The sequence below is a fragment of the Homarus americanus genome, unplaced genomic scaffold, assembly GCF_018991925.1.
Source record: "Homarus americanus isolate GMGI-L3 unplaced genomic scaffold, GMGI_Hamer_2.0 scaffold53431, whole genome shotgun sequence".
NCBI lineage: Eukaryota > Metazoa > Arthropoda > Malacostraca > Decapoda > Nephropidae > Homarus > Homarus americanus.
Genome location: NW_024741710.1, coordinates 1 through 20,780, shown reverse-complemented (window position 1 = coordinate 20,780; position 20,780 = coordinate 1). Strand labels below are relative to the sequence as shown.

Genomic DNA, 20,780 nt, shown 5'->3' with positions numbered 1-20,780 from the left:
ATTACCTAATATTTTAATTCAGGTTAATTACACCGGGTTTTTTAGTAAGATATTTATTTATAATGAAACAAATAACATTGATATAATTTGAAATTAATAACATTGGTAGAGTAAAGGTTGCGAGAATAATAGTATTTGATAATAACAATACAGATTAAGTAAAGAATTAAAGCAGGTGAATTAATAAGTTGCATATACCGGTTCTGGCAATGTAATAACGAGTTTTATTATTACATTACGCTGGAAGCTGTATCGTTATAACACTGAGATTAAACACAAATTAGGGCAGAGGTTGAAGGTAACATTTACTCTACTGTATAATAACAGAAGATAATATATGGTTTTGTTTATTCTCGATATAGTGAATTCAATCCGTCTGTCCTTCCGACCATCCATTCATTCGTCTGTCGGTCTGTCTGTCTTTCTTTCGTTTCTTTTGTGTATTTGTGTGTGTGTGTGTGTGTGTGTGTGTGTTTTGTATATATGTCTGTATTTGTATGTGTATGAATGTGTGCGTGTTTGTGAATGTGTATATATGTATGCGTATGTATGTATATGTGTGTGTTGTATGTGTATGTATGTATATGTGTGTTGTATTTGTATGTGTGCGTATGTATATTTGTGTGTTTGTTTATGTGTATATATATGTGTGTATGACTATTATGAGCACATTCCCACTTCCGTATAAATAAATCTCCACTCAGTATATTTGATCAAGTCATAAGTAAATACTACACCTACCTGCAAATATGATAATGTCTTTACAGGATTTACGGAAAGTCCCTCATGGGAATTATACCAAATGTGCCAGGTTAATGACATTACGTTAATAATCAAGCTCTTTTTTGTGTGTGTGCCACTGCTGATGACAAGGAAAATGAATATGGCGTTGGAAACTTTCTCTGATTGATAGTTACTATTTGTTAGTTACAGTGTTCATATAGTGAAGTAGTATGTATGATCTCTACTGGTGCTTTAATACTCACGGATGATGACAGAACCATCATATTGTCTTTTTTCTTTTTTTCATATCAAGAATTTGCCTGTGCTTCAAGGACTTCCTGTACTTAACATCAATGAAATATAAATGAAATCTGGTCAGTTTGGGCACGCAGACAGACATATATTCGGACTGACGAAGGAAAAATCTTCACCTGCTTTTGGTATCGTTGATAAGGAACAATGACTATCGTATGTGGTTATCGTGTAATGATCGTTAGCAACAGAATGATGAAGCCAATCAGAGCCATTCGGGTAGCGAGAACATTTACCTGTGCTATCTAGGCAGAGATAAGACAGATCTCACCTGTGCGGCAGATATGATGAGAGAGAATAGTCAGTCCTTCAGGTTATTACCCAGTGAGCGAGCAGCTGAATAGACTCCTGAGGGAAACTAATGATGGATTCTGAATAGGTGCTTTCACATCAAGGATAAAACTATATGTAAGGATATAAGTGACGTCTTTATACACCAAGAATATGATCTAAGACTCTTATACACCAAGCTTAAGATGTAATGCTTTATACATCAAGGATAGGAGAGGAGCTGAATAACCCTCTATACACCTGTGACATAAAAATACCAGGTGGGTGGAGATAATTAACTTGCTAAGGGTGTCGAGGAGAGCTAGTTCCGTGACCTCTCTAGAGCCTCACCTCTTGAGATGGAAGAATGAACTCCATTACTTCAACACATACATTATAACACCGACTCACAATTCTCCTATGACAAAACGGGGGATTTTTATTCTATGAGAGGAGATTCGTGTAATTATGGGAACAGCTGTGTCATATGAGACGTAATATGATGTTCTTTATGATTTTACAGGGTAACTACTATGCATTTTATAGACGGAAATAGAAAGAGTTTGATTGATAATTTAGGTAGAGATTAATCATAGAGGTGATATTATTTCTTGAGTGTTGTGGTTAAGGTTGATACTATACGAGAGTTAACGAAGGAAACTACAGGACGAAAATTTAAAGAATTAGTAAATGGATTTGTAAGAGGTATATATAAGAGATAATCTGTTGAAGTATGGCTCTCTCAACTCTTCATCATCTCTTTATACTCTCCTATTCCTCATTGTTTCATCCCGTGTTAGGATTAAGAAGGGAAAAAATTACTGAGGGTTGAAGACCAGATTTGCGATACAAAACATCCTCTTCTCTTCTTCAGGGATGAGATTTTTACCTTTTTTCTCCCGGTGTTATGATAAATGGATACTGTACCCGCCCAGCGTGAGGTAATGATATGCACGGTCTCAAGAACTCCGAGCCAAGTTAAGCATTTTCAAATATATGTTTTACATAATCCACAGCATCAGGGTTAACTTTATACTCAACTATAAAACTTTTTTTGTTCAGACTTTCATGAAATATTTGAAACATGACAAAATTTATCTCCTGCCATTCCCACCTCTTCCCCAAGTACTGACGTGTGGCAACGCCAAAAGGAGAATTAAGCAACAACCTGGCTTGTTTAAGAAAGTAATCTCACGGCCCGTTGGGGAGTCTCCCTCGACGGCCCTGAAGCGAAGCTCGGCAAGTCTCATTCCGCGACACAAAAGGAATTTTAATTGAATGTTTGCCGAGGCTGTTTGGAGAAGAAGTTTCGGTCCGCGTTACCGCTATGAAGTCCTTAGGGTCATGTAATGAATAAAAAATATATTCTAGCAGGGAAAACCTGGTGAGCGTAAAAGATTAAACAACAATGCCTGTGACCAAGGTAATTGTTTTGTTATGTCCCCTGAGGGTAGGGAAGTGAGGTGAAAATTGTTTAGGTGTGATTCACAGGTAAGCAGTTACTCTGAAATTCACGAGTCACGGCTGGGGAGTAGAAAACGGAAATGTCTAATGCTTGGGTTTTAGATGGAGGAATTAGATGTGATTAAATTTGTACACGAAGACACGATTGTCTGTCTGTCCTGTTAAAGTACACCAGGTTAAAATATATCAGACTCCATATATACAGGTATAATATACAGTATATTGTATATTCTTATCTATATTTCCTCTTACATACATACTGTACAGTACTTTAACCTTCCCTGTTTCATACCATCAATCACTCCCCCACCACCTTCCTGTCATAACCCCACTCCTCTCTTCACATCACTACACACTCCTCTCTCATCTCCCTCTTCCCTCTTATCTACGTCCCACTTTTTTTTCTCTCTAATTTCATCCTCTCATAATGCCCTTCTCTCCTCCCTACTCACAACCCCTCTTACCTCTCTCATCTCCCCCACCCGCAACCCCTCTCACCTACCCACCCATAACCCTCCTTCCCTTCCCACCCATAACCTCCTTCTCTTCCCACCCATAACCCTCCTTCCCTTCCCACCCATAACCCTCCTTCCCTTCCCACCCATAACCCTCCTTCCCTTCCCACCCATAACCCTCCTTCCCTTCCCACCCATAACCCTCCTTCCCTTCCCACCCGCATCTCCTCTCACGTACAACCCCACTCACAACTCCTCACTCACACCTCCCCACTCACATCTCCTACCTACATCCCCTCTAATAACCTCCCTCTCCTATTTTATTCTTCACTGCTCCTTTATCTTATTCTACACCTCAATCTTCCATAATATCCCTCTCCCACCCTGGCGAATCATCTTACACGTCCGAGAACACGACAAGTAATCCGAGAAACTGTACCAGAACCACGCGAAGGAAGGCCTCGTCTCCTTGGGTACTTTACTCCTTCCCTCTCCCTCTTTCTGTTGTTCTTCCTCCTGCTGATATTGCTCCTCCTCCTTCTCTTTCTCCTCCTTCTCCCTTTCCTCTTCCTCCTACTCCTCATCTTTCTCTTTCCTAATCGGTCATCCAGTGTCCTTTTCCTTCCTTTTCCTTAATGTATCTTCCTTCCTTCCTCCCTTCCTATTCGCCCACCGAGAGTCCCCTTTCTAAAAGCGTTCTTCATCTTTTCTCTTCCCACATTCTTCTGCTGATCCTCCTTTCCTCCTCCGCCCCTCCTCTTCCCCCATCCTCCCCCCTCCTCGTCCCCCCTCCTCCCCTCCTCTTCTCCCCCTCCTCTTCTCCCCCTCCTCCTCCTCCTCCTCCTCCTCCTCTTCATCCCCTTCCTCCTCCTCCTTCTTCCATACGTTCACTCAATGGCCCCGTCTTTGCGTAGCTCCTCTCCCTTCCTTCCTTCATTTCTACACCTCCTCCCCCTCCTCTTTCTTCCTCCCACTAGAGGGCCCACCACGAAAGTATTCCCCAAGAACTACTCTGACCTTAGCCTCTACTGTTGTCCCTCGAGATAGAACAGCTTAAACTAAATACAATAACAAAAAAACAATCTCAAGTGGTTTCAATTCCTACTACACAATGGATAGTTCTGGTAATGAAGCAAGGAATATTTAAGCTAACAATAACATTCATCCATCACAAACAAAACAAGTTGACCCCCATTCACGCAATTCCCTACTACAGTTCATGAAGGCATTAACTTCTTTTTTTTAATATCAAGTTTTATTGAAAAATGTCATTATGTGCTTTCGGTGCCTGTATCTGACAACCGGGGTTAGTGTGCTGATTTGTAAACCCTACTCTGTAATCGTTTTTGCGCTACCGCTCACAGAATGAGTGTGTGGTGCTGTCATAACCGCTGCAGCAGCAAAATCAAATAAAAATCGCCGCACCCACACACCACTACAACACCCACACACCCCACTACAACACCACACACCACTGCAGCGCCACACCACTACAACGCCACACCACCTGGCGCCACGCCTGCCGGCTGACGCCCGCACCACTTTCTGGCACCTGCACCGCGCACACCGCTACAGCGCCCGCACGCCACTCTGGCCACGCCCACTGACGCCTGCTGCTTTCTGGCCTTACGCCACTTTCTGGCCATGCCCGCAACACTCCCTGACGCCCCACTCACTGACCTGCACCACTTTCTGGCCACGCCTGCCACACCTGCAGCGCCTCACACCACTCTGTTGCCTGCACCACTGCCTGCGCCACTCTGGCCACTGGCCACACCCTGACACCCCACCACTTTCTGGACCTACACGCCACTGCAAGCACCTACCTCTGCGCCTACACACCACTGGCCGCCTGCACGCCCTTTCTGGCCCACACACCACTTGCCACCTGGCGTCCCACCCCTGACCCGCCGCTTTCTGTTCACGCTACGCAGCCACCACCGCGCCGCCACTTTCTGCGCCACTCTGACCGCTTGCTACACGCCACCCACTCACCGCCTGCGCCCACACTCCATCGCCTGACGCAGTTCGTTGCGCCACTGCACACACACTGACCCACGCCTCCGCACCGCCTCCACACGCCCCTCTACACCTGCACCACTGTGCCAACACCCACACACGCCACTACACACCTGACACCTACACGCCACTCTGCTTCCACTGTCCTGTTGACCACCACTACGGCACCTACACCTCTGTACCCTGTGCCTGCAACACCTACACGCTCTTCTGTACCTACACACGCCACTCTGTACCCACGCCACTTTCTGTGCCACTACGCAGCACCTCCGCCTACGCCGCCCACACGCCACTGCCACCCACACCATCTGCACGCCACACCCATCAGCACGAACCAGTTTCAGTGCAAGACCACTTTCTGCTGCCACACACAGCTACACCTCTGACCCTACCAGCCCACACGCACCACTACTGCCGCTCTGCGCCGCTACAACGCCTCCACGCCGCCTACAGCGCCACGCCACTGCCTCTCTGCACCCCTCTGGCCTTACACGCCTGTCTGACCCACGCCACTTTCGCGCCTGCGCCAGTCTGGCGCCCGCACGCCACTTTCTGGCCTACGCGCCTCTGGCGCCCCACGCACCCCTACGCCTGCACCGCTTTCTGACCTGCACGCCACTACCAGGCACCTGCGCCACTTTCCTGGCTTGCCCACGCCACTTTCTGGCGCCCACGCCTCTGCAGCGCCTCTGCGCCACTTTCTGGCACGCCCACGCCGCTCTGGCTTCCACGCACCACTTTCTGGCCGCCCACGCCACTGCAACCTCGCACCACTGCAGCGCCTGCGCACCGCTACAGCACGCCCACGCACCACTGCAGCGCCTGCACCACTTTCTGGCGCCTGCACGCCACTTTCAGCGCCTACGCACCACTTCTGTCCTGCACGCCACTCTGTACCCACGCTGCAGCGCCCACGCCAGTGAGCGCCCACACGCCACTTCCAGCGCCTGCACCACTTTCTGTGCCACGCACCGCTGACGCCCACGCCACCAGCCTCTGCTGTTCCTGACCGCTCTGTACCTACACGCCACGCGCCTGCGCGCCACTGCAGCGCCTGCCTGCTCTGACGCCCACCGCCACTGCAAGCGCCTGCGCGCCACTCTGGCGCCACGCCACTTTCTGGCCGCCTACGCACCACTTCTGGCGCCTGCACCACTTTCTGGCGCCCCGCACCACTTTCCACCAGCGCCTTACTCGCACCGCTGGCGCCCACACGCCACTTTCTGGCCTGCACTGTTCTGGCCGCCTGCCACTTTACCAGCGCCGCACGCCACTTTCTGAGCGCCTGCACGCCACTCTGAGCGCCCACGCGCCACTGCAAGCGCCTGCGCGCCGCACAACGCCTGCACGCCACTTCCAGCTTGCCCACACCGCGCAAACGCCCACGCACCACTTTCTGGCCGCCTGGCCACAGCGCCTGCGCCACTTTCTGAGCGCCCACACCACTTTCAGCGCCTGCGCCATCTGGCCGCCCGCACCACTGGCACCTACGCGCCACTTTCTGACGCCACACCATGATGCCCACGCAGCACTTCTGACGCCTGCACGCCACTCTCTGGCCACTGCGCCACTTTCTGGCTGCTTACGCGCCGCTGCAGCGCCACGCGCCGCTGCGACGCCTGCACGCCGCTGCAAGCCGCCTACGCGCCGCTTCTGACGCCTGCGCGCCGATACTGACGCCCACACGCCTGGCGCCCCACGCCGCCTGACGCCTGCAACGCCGCTTTCTGGCGCCTGCGCACCGCCTGGCGCCTGCGCGCCGCTTTCTGGCGCCTGCACGCCACTTTCTGACGCCACGCCGCGCCGCGGCACGCCTGCACGCTGCGGCACCTGCACGCCACTCTGTGCCTGCACGCCACTCACAGCACCTGCACCACTCTGGCCGCCCGCACCCTCTGACGCCCACGCCTACTGCACTGCACGCCGCTTTCAGCCGCCCACACGCCACCGCACCGCCTGCCCCACTGCAGCGCCTGCGCACCACTTTCTGGCGCCTGCGCACCGCCAGGCGCCCACACACGCCACTCCGCCGCCCACGCACCACTTTCTGTGCCTGCGCCCACTGCAAGCGCCCACGCCACTTTCTGGCCGCCTGCGCACTGGCTGCCTGCGCCACTTTCCTGACGCCTGCGCCACTGCCAGCGCCTGCACGCCACTTTCCGCCACGCCCACCACCCTGACGCCCACACCACTGGCGCCTGCACGCCGCTTGCGCCCACGCACTGCTGCCCACACGCCACTTCTGTCCACGCCACTTTCCTGGCACGCCCACACCACTTTCTGGCGCCTGCTGCACCACTTCTGGCGCCCACACACGCCCTATTGCCCACACGCCACTGCAACCCACACGCTTTCTGGCGCCTGCACGCCGCCTGCCAGCGCCACGCACCGCCTGCGCCACACGCCACTGCAGCGCCCACGCCACTGCAGCCACGCCTGCACCATCAGCCCCTGAGCCACCAGTTCAGTGCAGAGCCACTACAAGCACGCACACACACTGGCTTCTGAACGCCTGCACGCCACTAATGCGCCTCTGACGCCGATGCAACGCCACACCGCACTCTGACGCCTGCGCCAGTGCAAGCGCCTGCACGCCACTGCGGCCTGCACGCCAGCCACCAGCACCCACACGCCACTGACGCACCACGCCAATGCAACGCCTGCGCCAATGCAACGCCTGCGCCACTACCAGCACCTGCACGCCACTTTCTGGCGCCTGCACCAATGCAACGCCTGCACGCCACTGGGAACGCCTGCACGCCACTGCAACACCTGCACGCCGCCACCAGCGCACACGCAATACCAGCGCCACACCACTACAGCGCCTGCACCGCCAATGCAACGCCCACGCACCGCTACAGCACCCACGCCACTGCAAGCACCTGCACGCCACTTCTGGCGCCTGCGCGCCATGCAGCGCCTGCACGCCACTGCAACACCTGCACGCCAATGCAACGCCTGCACGCCAGGCAACGCCCCACACGCCACTCTGGCACCCACGCCAGTACCAGCGCCCGCACGCCGCACCAGCGCCCCGCACCAGTACCAGCGCCTGCGCCACTGCAACGCCTGCACGCCACTTTCTGGCGCCCACGCACTTTCTGGCGCCCACGCCGCTGCAGCACCTGCGCCAGTCACCAACGCCTGCGCCAGTGCAAGCGCCTGCCGCCACCAGCGCCCACGCACGCCACTGTGCCCCCGCTGCAACGCCTGCACGCCAGTACCAGCGCCCACCACTTTCTGGCCCGCCTGCGCACGCCGCTGCAACGCCCGCCACTGCAAGCGCCTGCACGCCAGTACCGAAGCGCCTGCGCACCAGTACGCCTGCACGCCAATGCAGCGCCTGCTGCGCCACTGCAAGCACCCACACCAGCAGCGCCTGCACACGGCAACCTTTACGCCTGCAAGCGCCTACGCACCGCCTGACGCCTGCACTTTCTGCTGCCCACCGCATCACCAGCGCCTCTGCTGCCAGCGCCACACCACTGCAGCCGCCTACGCACCACTTTCTGGCGCCTGCTGCACCACTGCAACCCACGCACCTGACGCCCCACGCACCACTTTCTGTGCCACACGCCGCACCAGGCGCCTGCGCGCCACTTTCTGGCGCCTGCTGCGCCGATGCCAGCGCCTGCACGCCACTTCTGGCCTACCGCTTTCTGACGCCCCGCACCGCGCCGCAGCGCCTGCACGCCGCCACCAGCGCCTGCGCGCCACTTTGCCTGCGCACCGATGCAACGCCCACGCCACTCGCGGCGCCCACGCACCGCTACCAGCCGCCTGCACGCCACTTTCCACCAGCCCCTCACGCGCCACTCGCAGGCGCCTGCCGCGCCTTTCTGAGCGCCCGCACGCCAGTCCACCAGCGCCTGCACGCCGCGCCACGAGCGCCTGCACGCCACTTTCTGACGCCCACACGCCACTTTCTGACGCCCACACGCCAGTGCAAGCGCCACGCCACTGCAGCGCCCACGCCACTTTCTGACGCCACGCACGCCACTTGCCAAGCGCCTGCACGCCCCTCACAGCGCCTGCACGCCACTTTCTGACGCCCACGCCACTTTGACCTGCACCACTGCAAGCGCCTACACGCCACTCCTGACGCCCACACGCCACTTTCTGCGCCCACGCCGCCTGCAACCGCCCACGCACCACTGCAAGCCGCCACCTCTGCACCACTCTGGCGCCTGCACGCCACTTTCCTGGCTTCTGCGCCAGTCTGGCCGCCTGCCTCAGTCGCGCCCACGCATACTCTGACGCCCGCCGCACTCTCCTGACGCCTGCCGCACCACTGCAAGCGCCTGCACGCCGCTGCAACCGCCACGCCATGACGCCTGCACGCCGCCTGAGCGCCTCTGCGCCACTGCAAGCCGCCCCACACGCCGCTGCGCCCACACGCCACGTACCAGCGCCCGCGCCGCCTCCACCAGCGCCTGCGCCACTTTCAGCCGCCCACGCCACTTTCTGAGCGCCCCACGCACCACTGCAGCGCCTGCACGCCACTGCAACGCCACACCACTTTCTGAGCGCCTCGCACCACTTTCTGTGCCTGCACGCCACTTCTGGCGCCTGCACCGCTTTCTGACGCCTGCGCGCCACTTTCTGACGCCCGCACGCCACTCTGGCACTGCACGCCACTGCAGCGCCTGCACGCCACTGCAGCGCCTACGCACCATTCTGACCGCCCACGCACCGCTTTCACAGCGCCTGCACCTTCTGACGCCACGCCGCTACCAGCCTTACACACGCCACTCGGCGCCCACGCACCACTTTCACCAGCGCCTGCACCGCCGCCAGGCGCCTGCGCGCCACTCTGAAGCCGCCCACACGCCGCCTCTGAGCGCCCACACGCCGCTTTCTGGCCGCCCGCACCACTTTCTGACGCCCGCACCGCTGCAAGCCGCCCACGCACCGCTGCAAGCGCCTGCGCCACTGCAACGCCCGCGCGCCACTCCTGAGCGCCTGCACGCCACTTTCTGGCTTCCACGCCGCACAGGCGCCTACTGCGCCACTGCAACGCCTGCACTCAGTCTGTACCTGCGCCACTCAGACGCCCACGCGCCTGACGCCACGCCACTTTCCTGACGCCCGCACCACTTCCTGACGCCCACGCCGCCTGACGCCACACGCCACTTTCCTGCCTGCCTGCACGCCACTCTGTGCCTGCCACGCCGCCTACTACTGGCGCCTCTGCCACTCACCGCCACCATCTCTCTGACGCCACGCCACTACCGGCTTCCACGCGCCATCCTGGCCGCCCGCACGCCACTTTCTGGCGCCCTCTGCGCCACTGCAACGCCTCTGCGCCACTTTCTGGCGCCTGCGCGCCACTTTCACGAGCGCCTGCGCCACTCTGACGCCACGCGCCACTTTCGGCGCCTCTGCACGCCACCACCACTGGCCACGCCGCACCAGCCGCCTACCGCCGTCCTGACGCCCCACCGCACCACGCTCACCAGCGCCCCGCGCCACTCTGGCACGCCTACCGTCCTGGCGCCACGCCACTGCGACGCCTGCGCCACTTCACGGCGCCTACGCACCACTTTCTGAGCGCCCACGCCGCCTGACGCCTGCACACCCACTCTGAGCGCCACCGCCGCCACTGCAACGCCCACGCACTGCTTTCTGGCTTGCCACGCCACTTTCTGACGCCCACACGCCACTCTGGCTTTCTCTGCCCCGCTGCAAACGCCTGCGCCAGTACCAAGCGCCCACGCCACTGCAGGCGCCTCCCGCGCCGCCACCAGCGCCTGCACGCCACTGCAAGCGCCTGCACGCCACTGCAGCGCCTACACGCCCACGCGCCACTTTCTGGCGCCACGCCGCTTTCCTGACCTTACGCACCCTTTCTGGCCTGCTTGCACCACTTTCTGGCGCCTGCACGCCTTTCTGGCCGCCCACGCACCACTGCAGGCGCCTGCGCACCACTTCCTGGCGCCACACGCCACTTTCTGGCGCCTGCACCACTTTCACAGGCGCCTGCACGCCACTTCTGACGCCCACGCCACTGCAACCTCACGCCACTTTCACCGGCGCCCACGCACCGCTACGGCGCCTGCGCCACTTCTGATGCCTGCACGCCACTCTGGCGCCACACGACGCTTTCTGGCGCCTCACGCCATACCCAGCGCCTCACGCGCCACTCTGAGCGCCCCACGCCACTCTGGCGCCTACACCGCTTTCTCAGCACCCGCACGCCACTTCTGTGCCTGCGCCGCTACTGGCCTCCACACTTCTCTGACGCCACACGCCACTTTCTGACGCCCACACGCCACTTTCTGGTTCCTCACGCGCCACCCACCAGCGCCTGCACGCCATCCGGTATACTACACACCAGTTCTGGCCCACCGCCTTCTGGAGCCTGCACGCCAGCTTCTGGCGCCCCGCACGCCGCTGCGGCGCCTGCGCACCACTTTCTGGCCCGCCCACGCGCCGCTTTCTGGCCGCCTCTGCGCCACTTCTGACGCCTCGCACCACTGGCCTCTCTGCACCACTCACCAAGCGCCTGCGCAGCTCTGAAGCGCCTGCGCCGCTTTCTGTTGCCACACGCCACCTGGCGCCCGCGCACCGCTGCGACGCCTGCACGCCACTCTGACGCCACGCCACTTTCTGTACCGCGCCACTCTGGCGCCTGCCTGTTCTGGCGCCTCCGCACCACTCTGACGCCGCACGCCGCTGCGGCCACACGCCACTTTCTGGCGCCCACACGCCGCTTCTGGCGCCCACGCACCACTGCAGGCGCCTTCTCTGCGCCACTGCGAAGCGCCTCTGCCTCACTGGCGCCTCTGCGCCACTTTCACAGGCGCGCCACCACACGCCGCTCTGCAGGCGCCTGCTGCACCACCTGCAAGCGCCCACGCCACTCTGTGCCCGCGCGCCACTGCTGACTCTTGCCCCTACAGCGCCTGCACGCCACTTTCTGGCCGCCTGCTGCACCACTTCTGGCCACGCCACTTTCTGGCGCCTGCACGCCACTCTGGCACCTGCACCCTTTCTGGCCACGCTGCAACGCCCACGCCGCTGGCGCCCACACGCCACTGCAAGCGCCTGCACCCTGCAGCGCCTGCACGCACCCTTTCACCGGCGCCTGCGCGCCACTGCAGGCGCCTGCACGCCACTTTCTGGCCGCCTGCACGCCTTTCCTGACACCCACGCCACTGCGCCCACACGCCGCCTGGCGCCTGCACGCCACTACGGCGCCTGCGCCACTTTCCTGACGCCCACGCACCACTTTCTGACGCCCACACGCCCACTGCAGCGCCTGCGCCACTTTCTGGCGCCCACGCCACTCTGTGCACGCCATGCCGACCTACGCACCACTTTACAGCACCCACGCACCACTTTCTGACGCCCACACACACCCTTTCTGGCGCCCACGCCTCTGGACCCACACGCCGCTGCAGCGCCACGCACCGCTCTGCAAGCGCCTCGCCACTTTCCTGACCTTGCACCACTCCTGACCCGCACTCTGACGCCCACTTCCTGTACCCACGCACCGCTTTCTGAAGCGCCTCACGCCTCTGTGCCTGCGCCACTCTGGCGCCCACGCACCACTTTCACGGCGCCTGCGCACCACTCTGGCGCTGCGCCACTCTGGCTCTGCCACTCTGGCCTTCCCACACGCTCTGACGCCCACGCCACTTTCTGGCGCCTGCGCGCCACTCTGGCGCCTGCACGCCACTCACGCCCACACGCACCACTTTCACCGGCGCTCTGCACCGCCATCTCTGCGCCCTTTCTGTGCCCCACTGCTTCGCCTGCACGCCACTTTCTGGCGCCTCACGCCCCTTGCGCCCTTTCTAAGCGCCCACACCTTTCTGTTTCTCTACGCCACTTTCTGAGCGCCCACTGGCCACTTTCTGGCGCACGCCGCTACCAGCGCCTGCCGCCACTTTCTGCAGCGCCCCGCACTCTGCAGCGCCTGCACTGCAAGCACTTACGCGCCACTTTCTGGCCTACACCACTGCAACGCCCGCACGCCACTGCAACCTTACGCGCCACTTTCTGTACCTGCGCCACTACCTGCCGCCTACGCACCATTCTGGACCTGCGCACCACTTTCTGGCGCCACGCACCACTGCACCCGCACACCGCCACTTTCTGGCGCCCACACACCACTTTCTGTGCCTGCACCACTGCGCCCACGCCACCAGCGCCCACACGCCGCCTTCTGACCCACACGCCACTACCAGCACCTGCACGCCCTTCTGTACCCACACCGCTTTCTGACGCCCACACGCCGCCTGTGCCACACCGCTCTGGCCACCCACCTGCTTTCTGACGCCTGCACCAGTACAGCGCCCTACACGCCTTTCTGAGCGCCCGCTCAACCCACACGCCACTCACGACACCGCGCGCCCACTTCTGGCCCCGCGCCAGTGCAACGCCTGCACACCACTCCACCAGCCACCTCACCGCACCACTTCACCAACGCCCACGCCATTTCTGGCGCCTGCACACCACTGCGACGCCCGCACCACTGACACCCACCACTGCAAGCGCCTGCACGCCACTGCAACCGCCTGCACGCCACTACAGCACCTCACGCACCGCTGCCCGCCCACACGCCACTGGCCCCTTTCTGGCGCCTGCGCCACTCACCAGCGCCTACCTGCAGCGCCCACACGCCACTTTCTGGCCGCCCACGCGCCACTGCAGCCGCCTGCGCCACTTTCTGACGCCCACGCCACTGGCCTTCTCTGCGCCGCACCCACGCCACTTTCTGACGCCACGCGCCACTTTCTGTACCCACGCACCACTGCAAGCGCCACGCGCCACTCTGGCGCCTGCACCGCCTGCGCCTACACGCCACTGCAGCGCCCACGCGCCACTTTCTGGCGCCTCACTGCGCCTGGCGCCTGCACGCCACTGCGCCTGCACGCCTCCTGGCCTTGCACGCCACTTTCTGGCGCCTGCCGCACCACTGGACGCCGCACCACTGCTGACGCCCACACGCCACTTCGCCAGCGCCCCGCGCCACTCCGCCGAGCGCCTGCATCTGTCGAAACGCCTGCCACGCCACTGCAGCACCTGCCGCCACTTTCTGTACCCACGCATCTCAGCACCACACCACTTTCTGGCGCCTGCTGCACCTGCAACGCCCACACCTTTCTGGCCTTACACGCCGCCTCTGGCCGCCTGCACCATTGCAGCGCCTCTGCTGCGCCTACGCCGCTTTCCTGTACCTGCCCACTCAGCGCCTGCACCCTTTCTGGCGCCCACGCCCACTTTCTGACGCCTGCGCCCCTTTCTGGCCGCCCGCCTGGCCGCCTGCGCCGCTCTGGCACTTTCTGCGCCACTTTCGGCGCCCACGCCGCCGCACCTCTTACCCTGGCGCCACGCCCCTGCTGACGCCTGCACGCCACTTCTGGCCTTTTGCGCAACGCCCGCACGCCACTGCGACGCCACACCCTTTCTGTGGCCGCCTCTTGCACCACTGCTTGCCTACGCGCCACTACTGGCCGCCTGCGCCACTGCAACGCCTGCACGCCACTCTGGCCTGCACGCCACTTCTGGCCTTACCCGCTTGCGCCACTCTGGCGCCTCACGCTTTCTGACGCCTCCACGCCACTGGCGCCACGCCACTTTCTGTACCCACACGCCACTTCAGCGCCCACGCCGCACCTGGCGCCTGCACGCCACCTGGCACCTGCACGCTCTGGCCTCTCAGCACCATTTCCTGGCGCCCACGCACCACTCTGGCCCACGCCACTGTCCCTCACGCCACTCTGGCCCTCACGCCACTGCAGCCTGCGCGCCACTGCGCCCACTTTCTACGCCACGCCACTGCTTCACTGGCTTCCCACACCTGCGGCGCCACGCCGCTACGGCGCCTACACACCACTTCAACGCCACACCACTGCAACCCACACCTGCTACAGCCACTTTCTGCGCCACACACCACTTCTGCCACACCCTCTACTGTGCCCACACACACCACTGCATTGCCCACGCACCACTGGCGCCCACAGCAATGCAAACACCCACACGCCACTACCAGCACCTGCACACCACTACAACACCCACATGTTGATTTTGACCCACCGTGAGATCAAACCTGTTACAGCGCTGTCCTGCTGTGTTTCTCACCCTTTCGGCCATCATTGTTCTAAGATCCCCTCTCTGACCCATCACTGCCGAGATATCAACATAATCCAAAGTGACATTTCATTTGCGAAGTGAAACAGTGTTGAGCTGTTAAAACAGTGTTTAAGCCGGTAATTCAGTACTAAACAGTACCGGTAAAACCGTGACGCCAGTGAAATAAGCACCGCTGGTACTGACCGCCGTCTCTGACAAAGTGCTAATCAGTCACTGAAACAACAGTGAGTTACTTCGCACCGGCTTCGATATAACACAACACCGCCCAGTAGGGAGGGAAGTCCAGCAACTGCAATGTTGCCTGTATAACAAGTGGCTACCGTGTGTTGAGCACTGTGTCGTGTGTGAGTCTAGAGTGCCCGCGAAACAGGCCTATACCCTGTGTCACGCTCAGCCATGTGGTGGTTTTGTTAAAACCCGTCCTCATATGTATTGCCAGCTGTTGGTTCTTTTAAATTAAATGAATTTGATACCTTGTCTAACCAAGCTGAAACGCTATGCATTTCAGTAGTATATAAAAGTGTTTTATCTTTCTGTTACCTTAGTCCCCCGCTTCCCCCTCCCCTCCGCAGGCCCGCTCATGGCCTCCCCTCACACACCTTATACGCAGTACAATAGGCTCAATCTCCTTTGTCCTCTAAGTTACGCCTCCCAACCACCTTGACTTCCCTAGTGCCAAGCAGTCCTCGGCCCTCTGACGTGGGCATATAAGTCAGCACTGCTGCTCCACCATGTCTGGTGACTGGGCCCAGCTGCTCGCTTTACTCTCCTGATACTGGGTGAGCCAGGCGACTGTGGTGTTGACCTTGGCACAACGGAAGATGGCTTTCGCTTCAGTTCAGTCCAGGAAACAGCGAAAACGAAAACCAATCGCTTCTAACCTACAAACCCCGTGGTAAAATTATGCTTCCTGGTGCATCGCACAAAACAGTATCTCTGGCTGGCTGTGCGATATAAATGGTTTCGGTTCAGTCGGCTTCGTCATATTGTTCGTGTTAACCAATCGCCTGGTCTCCTCACCATCCGCGCAGAAATAACCGTGAGCAATCATCCCAACCATCGGCTAAAAACCATAATGTCGCAGGGCTCCGACCGGTACCGAACCCCTACACTGCTAAGCCCATCCTACATCAGGGGCAAGCGACTCAGGGAGCGAAATGCGGTCATTGCAGACTGGGTTGGCTCAGGGCCACAAAGACCATTCCGGGGTCCGTGGTTGCCTGTCGAACTCTGAAGTAACCTCTGTCCAGCCTAACCGAGTGTTTAACTGTCCTTTAAGGCCATGTGGCATTATGCCCCTCGACTTCACCGTGGTGTAGTCTCTGCTCAAAACAACATGCAACATTTTGCAGAAACCACAGTACTCAAGTGTCATCAACAAAGTGTGTGTACCCAAAACAATTTGTTTACCATATGCACCTAACTGTTCTAAGCTCCCTCACCCCTTCAGCCCAAACCCGCCACCAAGCAGTCTCCAGCTGTGCTGCTAGGGTACTCCCTACGGCCAACCCTTGGCCTGCCCTCCCCCAGCTCCAGGATCATCACCAGCAGTCATCGAAGTCGGCATGAGGCCGCTGGGCATTGCCGACACAGGTGGCCCGCCAACACACCCGTGAACATGCACAAGTGTGAAAGATCAGTGATTTGAAAATAAATTAAAACTCCTCTCAGTTTACAGCTCAAACTGAAATGTTTGGGAACCTGTGATACACTAAAACTTACCACAACACAGTGCCTTCCCAGCGTCCAATCAAGACATTCAGATGTCAGTACCAGATGTGGGCTCAAAGACACAGGAAACGTGTCACGCAGAAAAATAGTGATACTGGTAACAGTTCTGCTGATGCCTCTGTGAGCATGGTAAAATGAACAAGCACAAACAGAAATGGTAGTGATGTCGTGTGTCACAAAGTGTGTTGTTGTCTGCCAATGAAATACAACAATTGTTGAGCCGTGCGTGTCAGAAATGTTTCAAAAGTTAACTGGCCTGCCTTGCCGAGGCAGACAGCGCAGAAAGAACAGTGTCAGTTACAGTGCCTTTGCTTTTTTCCAAATACATTTCATAATGGCCAGTGTTTATGCAGACAAATTCAAATACATTTTCATAATGGCCAGTGTTATGCAAACAAAATACAAACTAAATGATGGTTGGAATCTCATCCCTTAAGAAATGCCTGACCTACCATTGTGACTGAGGGCATCATATTGTGTGTCTGAAATGTCTCACACCTGTGTTAGCCCCACCCAGTCTGCCCAGTTTTGTGTGTGTAGTCCTAATTCTACTCACACATGTTTTGATGTATGTTAAGTACTCACACATGCCTCTTGTGTCAAGACTATAACCTTCAGTACCATGGAATCACTATCACCTGAGCAGCTCACACTTTCAACATTGCTAAACGCCTATGTCCCCTCAGATCAGCTTCAATACAGATCTTGAGCTTCTTACACATGGGCCCACTGTCTAATGGGTGACCTGAATACTAGACACAAAAAGTGGGGTGACTCCACTAACACCAATGGTGAAACTTGTCTCACTTCTCACTTGCCTTAACAGAAGATATTCCAGTATAGGTAATGTGAACAACACACATCTGTAGTGCAAAAACAAATGTATTGGCTTTGTCTGCTCCTTACACAACTCACCCAGCTCTGATATTTGTCACACAATCTTATGTCAACCAGCAATCCAAGCTTGTATGCATGTGTGTGGCTTGCCCCACTGGTAGTAGCTCCCAGCAGACGTAGAATACAGTCAACCACATGGCCAGTTCATGGGCTTCATCATGACTGGTACACATTTCTAAGCACAACCAGCACAAAGTTTCCCTTGAGCAGTCTGATAGATAAGACTTGTGTATACTTCATAACAATTGCTCCCACCAAAAGGAGAAACGTGGTCGGCATAATAGGAACAGGCAACAGCAGTGCTATAATGACTGTGAGCTGAAAAAACTCAGAGCATTAAGTCAGGAAGGTAGGTAAGAAATTTGCAATGTGTAGGCTTACTCCAAATATTTACAGGTATTGTCAAGCTTCCCTTGCTGCATCCAAGAAACGTGTAAAACGAACTCCAGACAAAATGCATGGGAGACATATGTCAACAGCTGAGCCAACACACATCCCTCAGCAAAGCCTGGGCATAAACATAATCAGGGTAAAAACAGAAACGTCTCCCCATCCAAGCCCTCTGCAAAGTCGAATGAGCTAATAACAAAGGCTCGTAGTAGAGCACTTGACGTATTTTCAGCTGGGCTCGGGGCTCCTTGATGCGAAGTCTGTGAGAAAGTAATCTTATTAGCTTTTATGCTGGGCAAGCAGCACGATGGGTGTGATGTTCCATGCTGCACAGTGAAACTTGACTTACGCCCTCGCCAGGCAGGTCTACTTCTGAAATCTCTTTATCCCATTAAACTACTAAAACGCGTGCCGAGCAATCACATTGTTTGATGACCCAGCCTGTGGTGCATGCCGAAACCCGCTTCACCCACATCGCGATGACCAGCAGTATTGTTGACACCAATACCGAAACCAGAACAACCTGATGCCCTTCGTCCCCGCCTCGCTAACCAGCTGCTGTGTAAAACGGCACGGAAGGCGTTTCGCCCGGCGAGCTCTTATATGAGAATCAGAAACACGCCAATAACCTGGCATAAATGGCTTCACCCGCCGGGTAAAGGTGTGCGCCAGGCCATCACCATTTCTGGCACGGCGCGGTGAAGGCACAGATACACCACATTTCAGCGACCCTAAAGCTGGGGTTTTGATGTTGCCAATGAACGCTGATATTATTACCGAACCAGCCAGATATGGGAAGTGAGCTGACACACTGAATAGTGGTTACCCTGTCCAACAGAAACTGCTTCCTTTCTTCATTTACAAAAGTAAGTTAAAATACCTTGTGTTGCCTCAGGTAAATGTGCTTACTTTGTTTAATGTTCTTATGAAACCATTATTAAATTGTGCAAACAACAACATGTCTCAATCGCTTCTTGTTGGTATTATATACATACTAAACTTTCATCGTGAAATACCAAACCACCTGAGCCATGTATGCAGCCTGTGAGCTTACCTCAGTCTTGTGTCTCACACTGACAAGCTAAGGTGTTCAACAAACAAGCTGGTAACCGCAAACGCAGCCTCATGGAGTTCAAGATAAATCGCTGCTTACTATTGACTATGTTTCTTCTTTAAATGTCTTACAGTGTTTCCGTCCCTTGTACCCTACCTGCCATACAACAGCAACCGCCAATGTGCAGCAGACTGGGCAGCCTCTTACGTGTAGCGAAGTACCTTTTACTGTAATTGCTAATATTAAGTGTTAAAACAATGTACTGACTATATAAAATCTCTGATAGTACACACCCTTCCCTGTCATTCGTGACAGAAAAAAGCGTTGGCTTAAACTCCAATGCAAAAATAAAAGCCCTCAGAAATTGTCACAAAGATGTCGCAGGCACTAAGTGCCCAGCCATGAGAACAGTGGTAAAATAGAATAATTGAAGTCAACCTCATGACCAGCCCTGAGGCTTCTGCGTGGTGATCCTGATAACATTGTTTTAAGCAAAATTGCTGATAGCGCGAACCATGGGCCTACTGATAAATAAAATCCCATTTACACTTCGCATATGAAATATTTGAGCTGAAACCACCACTGCATTGAAACACAACAACGCTTCCTGCCACCCTGTGAGTTCCTTCAAATATCCTGTGCAAAAGCTTGTGTCACGCCTAAAAAGTGGTATACAGCATTTATCTCCAACACACCAGGTAAAACCCATGAGCACACATACACACACACTCTGCAGGCTGATGATAATATCACACGAGCCATCTACACTGATGAGTCTCTACACCGCCTGTTGAGAGGCTGGAAATGCTATTGTTTGGCTTTCAGCCTGACGTATATAGTTGAGAAAAGTTAGGAGTTAACAACTGGGCATCCCCACTCTACAAACTGAGTAGTTGCCATACTCACAGCATCATTCATTGAGCTTCTGTTTTTACAGTGGTCTCATCATCACTGACTCTCTGTCCTTCACTACTTGCCTTGGTGCCTCGTTTCAGGTGTCACGTCTTGTCTCTGGCCAAACACAAATATGCGTTGCTTGTTGACAAGAGTGTCAGTAGATTTTGTGTCCCCCTCTCAAGCCTCATAAAACATGAGAGGTTGTGCCTCGTTAAGCTTTCGCGTCTAACAAAACACCATTGTGAATACAATTTGGAGTGTGTAAAAAACCTTAGATTCTTGTGAAAAACTTATTGATGGTTTGACATAGTGACAGAGTGTGCAAACTGGAATAGTCACATAATTTTTGCATGATGTAGAGATGTGTCAGGTGTGAAATGTGTATGGAGCAAGTAACAAGATCACTGAATTGCAAGATGTTGTTGTAACCGCTTCAGATTAAGTGCAGATGTAAAACAATACGTATT

At 56.2% G+C, this 20,780-nt stretch overlaps 1 protein-coding gene across 1 annotated transcript; it reads left to right on the top strand.

Annotated features, from left to right (window-relative positions):
• Positions 1-7,894: 7,894 nt before the first annotated feature.
• Positions 7,895-9,292, top strand: LOC121876012 (ice-structuring glycoprotein-like). Its single transcript, XM_042380859.1, has one exon. It carries the CDS (start codon positions 7,895-7,897, stop codon positions 9,290-9,292), a length of 1,398 nt encoding a protein of 465 aa, XP_042236793.1.
• Positions 9,293-20,780: the final 11,488 nt, after the last annotated feature.